We start from the raw sequence: 10,000 nt of genomic DNA, 5'->3' as shown, positions 1-10,000 counted from the left end.
TCTGTAGCATGTTTCCTTACTGTTTCAACATTTCTTTATTGTAAACGTTTGTTTAAAATAAAGTGTCAGACTTTTTGCTTCTGAAACCTTCTTGGACCTTTGAGTTAGATCTGAAAACACCTCAAATAAACCCACACACTTCCTGTGTCAACACTCTGTACACGCAGAGGAACTGAGTGAAGGTTTTAATCCTCAATCATCTCTTTGTGTCCGACTTTGGTTTCACAAAATAGAATCTAAGTCATTTCATTATCTGTTTACTTTTGTTACTTATGTTGTGTTTCATGCAGATCCTGTGTGTTATCTGTTGCTTAGTTGTGTGTGTGCACGTGTTGATTCTGTTTGAATATTTTTTGTTTTAATTCGTGGAAGCAGCTGAATGTTTGCAGCACTTTGAGTCCAAGACAAATTTCCATAAGGGGACATATCAAGTTTCAAGTATTCACGATTTTACATTTCAAAGGTAACAAGTTTGAATATTATTGTGACGGGGTTCTCTTTCAAACACCCCAAACATTGTAAAAAACACAAAGGCGTATCGCCGAAGACTGCTATTGGTGGTTTTTATTTCTAGCCGGCGTCCCAAGGTGCAGGGACAGAGATTTACAGAAACAAATGCAAAAACAGGAAAAATAGTATTTACACTATTTACAGACGAGACTTTAAAAAACAAAAGTTCCACATGAACGAGCAAAACACAAAGTCTCCAGCAGATGTCGCCTCCTCTGTAACCCGGACTAGCCTGATTGAAAGTAGCAAGCCGCCATCTTTTAAACCAGAAGCCCCTCCCACTGGGCGTCATGAATTACATGACTTTTTAAACAAAACACATTTTCTCATGAATTAAAGTTTTTTAACCTTTCACACTTATGTGACAGACATTTATTAAATTAAGCTTTTTAATCAACATTTTATTAATGCCACAGAAACGTATCTGTGGAGAGACTTTAAAAACAAACATTTAATTAACTCAGTCAAGTCACGTGACCACTTTACTATTTACATTACGGAGATGGGCCGCCTGTGTTTGGAACACAAACGGGACACAGTGGAGTGTAAACCTAACGACCCACATAGAGCTCTCAAGTGTGCAGCATGGGAGGGAAAGGAGGATGATGGTGTGATATAGGAGCGCTGGCAGAGGGGAAAGTTCGGCGTGTGTGTGTTGGTGTGTGTCTGTGTGTGTCAGTGTGTGTTGGTGTGTGTGCTGACTGCGTCACAATTATTATAAACAAAATGAATCAGAGTCAAATTGTTCGTGGTTTTACTTTTTGCAGTGTGTGATGCAGCAGCCTGTGATAACAATGGTTTAGTTTGGGAATCCGATACATCCTCCCTGCTGCACCTGTTACTTCCACGAATAGTCTACCTGCAAACATACACACACACACAGACACACACACACACACACACACACACACACACACACACACACACACACACACACAGCTCGTGTCCGTATGTATGATTATTGTTTGAACTTTTAGAAAGATAGCTCCAGCTGCAGACAGGAGAGGATCCCACTGCACACTCTCAGCGGGACGCGCAGGACTCATGTGCGCGTCAGACGTTTTATAATTTAGTGTGAAGCTGCTCCGTGCACCGGGACACCGGGGGGAGAGAGAGAGAGAGAGAGAGAGAGAGAGAGAGAGAGAGACACTTACTCAGCTGGTTGGCCTCATGGCTGCCGTTCACTCTGCCGTCGGGATGAATCTGGAGGTGGAAGCCGATGCCGACCCGACAGTAGAGCCTGCACGTCCTGCGTCCCGGCCGGATCTCCTCCTCCAGAAGTTGTCGCTCCACAGAGACGCGCTGAGCTCCGGCGGCGGCAAAAAGCAAGTGAGCGACGGTCAGAAGGTAGAGAGGAACATTCATTCTTCCAGAGAGGAGACTGTCGCTACGCTGCGTCCAGCATGTTGGCGTCTGTCCTCTGGTCCGGGCATTACCCCGGCTGGTTCTGCTGGCACGGGGATATTTATAACGCCAGTGATCTCACTGCTGCTCGGTGCATGCCTCAGCTCTGCAGGACGCTCTTTCATCCAGATTTTGTCGCCGAGATGCCACTCCTGCTCAGCACCGATCCACAGCAGCGGGGCGTGAAGGAAGCGCGACTCACACCGCACATTTCCCACAGAATCGTCCGCTCCAGGACGCACCGAGCGCGGCATTTTACGCACAGGGAGGCATCGTTTGACCAGCTCGAGGACACGATTGATTCTTTACTAAAAAAATCATGAAATAAAAACCCTTTCTTGGCTGTGTTTATTTCCATATATGGAGAGTTAAACTGAAAAAGTGAAACTTAAAGCGCAGCAGGGAGGAGTGAGGGTGCAGACAGCAGAGATCATCAGGTGGAGCAGCAGAGTTTATACACCGGGACACTCTGCAGCTGTATTTATAGGCTTTACCTTATCATCTGATACGTCCTCATGCTCTGACAGAGACACTCTGACAGGCTGCAGAGTGTTCTGGTCTGTGTGCAGGGCCAAAGGAAAAGTAACTATTTGAATAACTGCATAAAAATAACGTAGAAAGAAACTGCTTTTAAACACGTCACTGCTTTTTTCTGTTTCTTCAAATATTTCTTAGGTTTTCATTGCCCCTGAAGATACTACACCCTGCTACCTGATGATTTGTTTCCCCTTAAAACCCACAGAAATGTGTAAATAAGTTTGTAGAGGCAGTTCAGGTGGGTATAGGAGAGAAATATATCCATCAAAATAGCTCAAGAGCTCCAGCACACTTTCTAAATTTCACAAGATTTTGCTATTGAAATGTTGCCAACATGTTTGTGCAACTGAGAGAGTGTGCTGGAGCTTTCCTTTTTTGATCATTGAAAACAAAAAAAGTTTCCATATTGGGTGTCATGTATTTTTGTTGCTGTGCATAAAAAGCATCGTTATCGTTTGATTTTTTATTAGAATTATAAAAAAGATTCATATTCTGGTATCACAACGACCCTTCTGTGATGTTTCATTCTTACTGCACTGAGACAAACATGTTTGTCAAAATGTCAAATTAGTCAGAGTAGCATTTAACCCTTCCTGTGTGTTTCATTGATTGTTGATGTGAAAAAACTAAACTAAAAGGAAACACGTTTAGGATTATGTTTTGTCCGTGTATGAAGGAAAATGTTAGAGAAACAGAATGTGGCGTTCTGTCCACCGCTGATCTCATGAATAATAAAACTGTAACCTTCTTGAGTGAAGCTTCAGTTTACATCCTGCACATCAGCACACACGCCCTGCGCCCAGGTGTGCCCTCTAGAGGTAAACTCCAGTAACACACATCATGCATAGTCAACTTAACTCAAGGTTAATAAGACAGAACCATAAAAAAAACAGCCCAGAGGTTGAAGGTCAGGGACTGAATCAGCTGAGGTGACACCTAGCCAACAGCTAGCATCCCCTGTCACTCAAAGAAGCCACGCCCCCTAATTCTACATTCCTTTAAGTCTTAAAATAATGTAAACAAGTGAGTTGTATAAACATTCAGCCCAAACAGTTGAAGAGAGAAATGAGCTCTAGAGACCCAAACTGTTTTTGTAGCAGGATGTAAACATGTTTATTTTAACATAGAGCTCTATGAGGACTGACTCACTGCAAGAGACAGACTCTAGTGGACACTGGAGGAACTGCAGCTGTAAAGTTAGACATTTTAACATGGGGCTCTATGAGGACTGACTCACTGCAGGAGACAGACTCTAGTGGACACTGGAGGAACTGCAGCTGTAAAGTTAGACATTTTAACATAGAGCTCTATGGGGACTGACTCACTGCAGGAGACAGACTCTAGTGGACACTGGAGGAACTGCAGTTTTTTGCATTTGGTCAAAGAGTGTTGCCTTTATTTCTCAGCCCTGCAGGATGTCCCTTGTTTTAAATTTTTCCTCTAAAAGATTATTTTCTCATTTCTTGATTCTGAAGCTCACACACTGGCACAGTTTAAAACCTGCTCACACTGACTTCACTTACTCAACACAAAGTCATCACACAGCTGGTAGAGGTTCTCAATCAGGAGTTATAAAACCGTCTGAGCCCAGAGACACGGTGATCCAATGACCTGCAAAGACTTCCTTTAAACTTCTTTATGTTTCTGTAACCTCTGAATGTTGGTCGGTGTTCTGTGTTCATCGTGTTAATTTTCTATCTCTGCGTGCGTCGGTTGTAATCCGTCCCTCATGGTGTGTTCGGGGTCGGCTCTGTTTGAATTGATGAGCTCGCGCCCGGCGGTGGATTACGTCCTGTTAGGGGTCTAATTGTCTGTGGCACGGCGAGCCCACATCAGCTCCTTATGTAAACACGAGTTCAGTGTTTAGTCCCTCTGTTCTAATGGGCCCTCATTCCTGTGAGGCCGCGCCGCTAACAGTGAGCTAATCCTCCTGAGGCGTATAAACATGGATGATCCTGATTGATACCCCGCCCCGTTGATCCCGGCTTTTAACAGCTTCTTAGTCTAAGCAAACAGCAGACAGACCCGAAACCGTCTGAGCCCAGAGACGGTGATCAATCTGAGGGTCGAGGGCATCTGAGCGGCCAGGGGGACGCGGTTATCTACATGATGAACATGCTCCTCTAATGAGCCCTCAGTGCTGAGCGTGTGATCCTGAATGTGAAGAGGTAAACAACAGTCGGACAATGAGGACCTCATGCAGCTCTTTTTTTAACTTTGGAGAATATTCAACAGCATTCAAATGAAATCGAATCATAACAGACAAAGAAACGGTGTTTGTGGTGCTCTGCAGATGTGCATGAAGTCTGAACTCCACAAATTAATATTACAGAATTTACACTTTGAGATTCATCCAACATATTAAAAAATAGCTGAAATTAAAACAATCAGAAGAAAACCGAACTACGAGAAGATTCAGAGAACCCGTCATGCTCGTTTCAGAAAAGTTTAGAGTCTCTAAGTGAAGGAGACGTAATGAGCATGTGCGAGAAGTTTTGTGAATTTTCCCAGTTTACACGTCGACAGAGACGGAGATCTCTGTAGGGACTTGGATTGGGAACTGGAGGGTCGCATGCAGGTTCAAGTCCAGTATGCAAGCATGTCCTCAAATACCAGATTTTAAAAACAGAATTAGTATGTACACCATTTTTTTTTTTTTAACTTTGGAGGCATGTTTTCAGGCACCTAAAACGCCATTATCATGTAAACAAAGCAACCTGTCATGTAGACAAGACCTAAAACACAAGAGAGGGACCAGGTACCCTCTGACCGTCGCTCACTTGCTTTTTGCCGCTGCCGGAACTCAGCGCATCTCTGTGGAGCGACAACTTCTGGAGGAGGAGATCCACCCGGCCGGGACGCAGGACGTGCAGGCTCTACTGTCGGGTCGGCATCGGCTTCTTTCTACTTGTCTGTAACAGGACATGAGCAGGAGAGTAGAGTGGGTGTTCTGAGGTTTTAAGTCATGTTGAATTCCTAAAGTCTGGTTACAAAAAAGGAGGAAAGCAGTTTTCATAAAGTAAAGAAAACTGAACATCAGAACTTAAAGGGTCACATGTTCTACAAAATCCTCTTCACCATGTTCCTCTAACTCTAACATGTGTCTCTAGTCAGTCTACAAACCCCCCGATGATGAGAGAAGTCCATCCTCTCCGTCTTCTGTCTGCTCCACTTTTCAGAAAATGTGTGCTCAAACAGGCCATTTGGAGATTTTCCCTTCATGACATCACAATGGCAGTAGCCCCTCCCCCAGGTGGGTGACACTCCCACAGCTAGGTGTTTGTTCTGCCCTCTGAGTCTGCCTTCTCACCGTAAACAATAGAACATGGAGCGAGAAAGCCCAAGCCCTTCTAGAGAGGGTCAGACACAGCTCATTTACATATTTAAAGGTACAGACACAGAAACAGCCTGTTCTGAGCAGGGCTGAAATAGAGGAGTTTATAGACATGATCAAATACAGGATCAGAGTGGATTTACAACAAGAAACTTCACACACATGTTTTGAGGAGCTCTGAGACTTATTTAAACTGAAGAGGAGGAGGAGAATATGTCACCTTTAATGTTTTCTTTGTGCAGACAGATTTAGATCATACGTCCTGTAAACTGGTCTCTGACTATGTGCTGGTTTTGATGGAGACCAGATCAAATAGTTCTTGAAAGTATTCGTCCTGGACGTATGGGGTCAGAGTTAATGAGCTGTGTCTCTGATTGTTCATGGGAGCGATTTACTCGAGTACACACAGTTTGTTTACATTTTTTGTTTGTCCACCGAATATTTTTCAAACGCTCCGCCTGACTCCGCCGAGTCCTGAGAGGTCAGCCAAGTCCCCTTATGTTCATCCACCCTGCTCGTACATGGATTACTATATTGGTGAGAAGGTTTTGTGTAAGAGTCAGGACACACACACACACACGCACACACACACACACACACTCAAAGCTGATTGTAATCATGGCTCCTCCCACCATCAGCAGCTGCTCTGGAGCTTCAACGACATGACTGACAATACAATGAAAAGAATTTAACCTGAAACATAAATCTCACTTTCTCTCATATTACTTTTGAACACTAAGAGTCTGATTCACTCAGAAAGAACTGCACCCGCTTGTATCTCCATGACTCCTCATGTCCTCCCTCAGTCTGCTCCGCCTCACCGTCTAATTCACAAAGGAGCTTGTTTCAGTCAAAGCTCTGATGATATATAAAAAGTGTTGTTGCTAGGTGAAGTTAGCTCTTGTTCAGTGTTCAGTTAGTGCAGCATTTAACCCTTTGTGTGGGTTTTTTAATGAGACCAGTGGTTCCCAACTTTTTGACCTTGGAGCAAACCTACCTGTATGTATATCACATTAGCAGAGCCCCCCAGGACCCACATGAAAATAGAGACAAAAATGATCATCTATCTAAATGTTTTTCAACAGAACAGGCCGACACACACACACATGTTCAAACAGGAAAACATTTTGTTTAAAGTGTCCAGTAAGTGTGTTACCATGGTTTGAGTTAATACGTAGTTCAGTGTTTGCCGGGTTGGGAGAATCTAAAACTTTTAAGCAGTTTTTAAAAAACATAGATTCTCTGTTAAAGCGTCTTTAAAATCTGAAAATGACTGATCTGTATTAAATCTCTGCTCTGATCTTTGATGTTCTCTCGGCTGTTGTCAGAGGAGAACAACGCTCCTCAAACATCATCATACATTTAACCTCTTTACAGATCGATGATTTAGACACCATAGAGTGGATCATTGTTTCACATCAGGTCACATCTGCAGACTTTTTGTTCCCCCTCTCACAGGAACAGATCGGTGCTTTCTTTGAGATTTAATCCTCTCGTTTGAAGACGACTCTGACAACGAGAACAGAAAGTTTGATTCAAGAGCAAAGTCTCTTTTTGTTTTTTTAAATAAAGTCAGACTGAGGTGATCAACATCAGCTTCAACATCAAGTTATCCCCTGTTTGTTTGTTGTTTTGAAGTTGGTTTTGAAGGTTCTGGTTCCTGCAGGGTTCTGGTTCTGAGCTGGAGGACTGTTCTGATTGGGTTTCATGTTCTGAAACGTCTCCTATTATTACGTTTTTTATTGGATGTCAGCAGCTTGTGGGTGAAAACAGTCGAGAGCAGCTGATCCTTCACTTGGACGAGATCCAGCAGGGAGCCGGGTGCTGAAGCTCCAGGCCTCGCGGTGCGTTCGAGTGCTTCAGCTGGAATCTGACTTTGTGACATGTTGGCTGTTTGAAATAGCTGAAATAGCGTCCGTCTCAGCTCTTTGTTCTGACCAAATATTTATGAAGTCATGTTCTCACATGAAATGCTGATTGCACATGACACTTACAAATTTAAACCAACAAATCAAAACACTAACTCCTAAAATATTATCCCTCAGTCTGCATCGTGACCTTTGACCTCCAACTGGAACATATTTGAGTTTATTTAGAATAAAAACCTTCAAAACATTTAAGGTAGATATGTAATATGATCAAATTGCAAAGGCAAACTAAATCTTACTTCCCTATCAAATTAAAAATAAAAACACCAACAAAGAAATGAGAAACAAGAAAACACAAAGATCACAGAACTCCACTCAAGGAGGGAGACTCTGGAGGGAAGTCACACGAGGACTAAATAGACACTGAGGTAATCAAGGTGAAGACAGTCAGGTAACACACAAAGGCAGGAAATGAAACATGAGCCAAAGAACTACAAAATAAAACAGAAAACACTAAAGACTGGACTCAAAGAAACCAGTACGAGGGTAACGGGCCGAGGAAACATGAAGGAGGACTCTGGAGGACCTCAGCAGGTCAAGTCTGCTCTCCACTTTCTTATGCAGCACGTTGATGGTTTCAGTCTAGTCCAGCTGATTAGTCCAGTCCAGGTACTTGGAAAAGTTCACAATCTCCATTTCCTGCATGCTCAGCGGCGTGAGAGGAGTGAATGTTAAAACGCCATGAGCTAGTGTCAAGACCAGACTAACCAAGACCAAGACTTACCTGAGACCAGAGTGCTCCAAGACCAACACCAACACCAAGGCAGGATGAGACCGGGCCAAGACCAAGACATTTAGGGATCAAGACCGAGTCAAGACCAAGAACCAAGGCAGGGCAAGACCGGGCCAAGACCAAGACATTTAGGGATCAAGACCGAGTCAAGACCAAGAACCAAGGCAGGGCAAGACCGGGCCAAGACCAAGACATTTAGGGATCAAGACCGAGTCAAGACCAAGACTTACCCGAGACCAGAGTGCTCCAAGACCGAGACAAGACCAAGACCAAGGCAGGGCGAGACTGAGACAAGACCAAGACCAAGACCAAGACCAATGCAGGGCGAGACCGAGACAAGGCCAAGGCCAAGACCAAGACCAAGACCAAGACCAAGACCAAGACCAAGACCAAGACCAAGACCAAGACCAAGACCAATGCAGGGCGAGACCAAGACAAGGCCAAGACCAAGACCAAGACCAAGACCAATGCAGGGCGAGACCGAGACAAGACCAAGACCAAGGCAGGGCGAGACCGAGACAAGACCAAGACCAAGACCAAGACCAAGACCAAGACCAAGACCAAGACCAAGACCAAGACCAAGACCAATGCAGGGCGAGACCGAGACAAGACCAAGACCAAGACCAAGACCAAGACCAAGACCAAGACCAAGACCAAGACCAATGCAGGGCGAGACCGAGACCGAGACAAGGCCAAGACCAAGACCAAGACCGAGACCAAGACCAAGGCCAAGGCAGAGCGAGACCGGGACAAGACCAAGACATTTAGGGATCAAGATCAAGTAAAGACCAAGACCATAAATATCTCTGTAAAATCTTCATCTTGTGTTTAGGGGGCGTGTCACCCACTTCGACTGTAACACCGGTGTAACGGTTTGTCAGGAGGTTTAAAACCCGCCTCAGCTCCAGCTCTCAGCCTGTTGTTAGGTTGACTGAAAGTTAGACTGAGACAGCATTTCCAGCATGGAGACCGCTATCGATGGGACTCCAGCGCCCCCTGCAGGGACAGACGGGGGACGTCACTCAGGCTTTGTTTATATTTACAGTCTGAGGCGACAGGTTAACAACACACATCACGTCTTCTTCTCCTCTTTTCTTCTGGTCACGATGATTCACTTTCCATCTTTCCTCTGAGGGAATCCCTTCTGAAGATATTTACACATCAGACCCTGATCTGGTCTCTGAGGGGCCTCTGGGTCTCTGGGTCTCTGGGTCTCTGAGGGGTCTCTGGGTCTCTGGGCCTCTGGGTCTCTGGGTCTCTGGGTCTCTGAGGGGCCTCAGGATGATAAACGTGGTCTCTGTTACTCCTCATCTAATCCTTCATTCACCTCTTCATCAGGGCCACCCGGGACCTCCATACATCTTCACTGTGTGTGTGTGTGTGTGTGTGTGTGTGTGTGTGTGTGTGTGTGTGTGTGTGTCTGTGTGTGTGTGTGTGTGTGTGTGTGTGTGTGTGTGTGTGTGTGTGTGTGTCTGTGTGTGTGTGTGTGTGTGTATGTGTGTGTGTCTCAGTGTGTCTCAGTGTGTCTGTGTGTGTGTGTGTGTGTGTCTGTGT

At 44.8% G+C, this 10,000-nt stretch overlaps 1 protein-coding gene across 1 annotated transcript in view; it reads right to left on the bottom strand.

Annotated features, from left to right (window-relative positions):
• Nucleotides 1-1,875, bottom strand: part of fgf5 (fibroblast growth factor 5) — a 14,690-nt gene extending 12,815 nt beyond the window's left edge. Inside the window, exon 1 of the mRNA XM_020658748.2 lies at nt 1,665-1,875. Coding sequence (XP_020514404.2) covers nt 1,665-1,875 — 211 coding nt within the window. The remainder of the gene's footprint in view (nt 1-1,664) is intronic.
• Between the last annotated feature and the right edge of the window lie 8,125 nt (nt 1,876-10,000).

Source organism: Labrus bergylta, chromosome 2 (genome assembly GCF_963930695.1).
Source record: "Labrus bergylta chromosome 2, fLabBer1.1, whole genome shotgun sequence".
Lineage (NCBI taxonomy): Eukaryota > Metazoa > Chordata > Actinopteri > Labriformes > Labridae > Labrus > Labrus bergylta.
The sequence above is the reverse complement of the archived record's forward strand: the minus strand, read 5'-3'. Positions and strand labels throughout refer to the sequence as shown.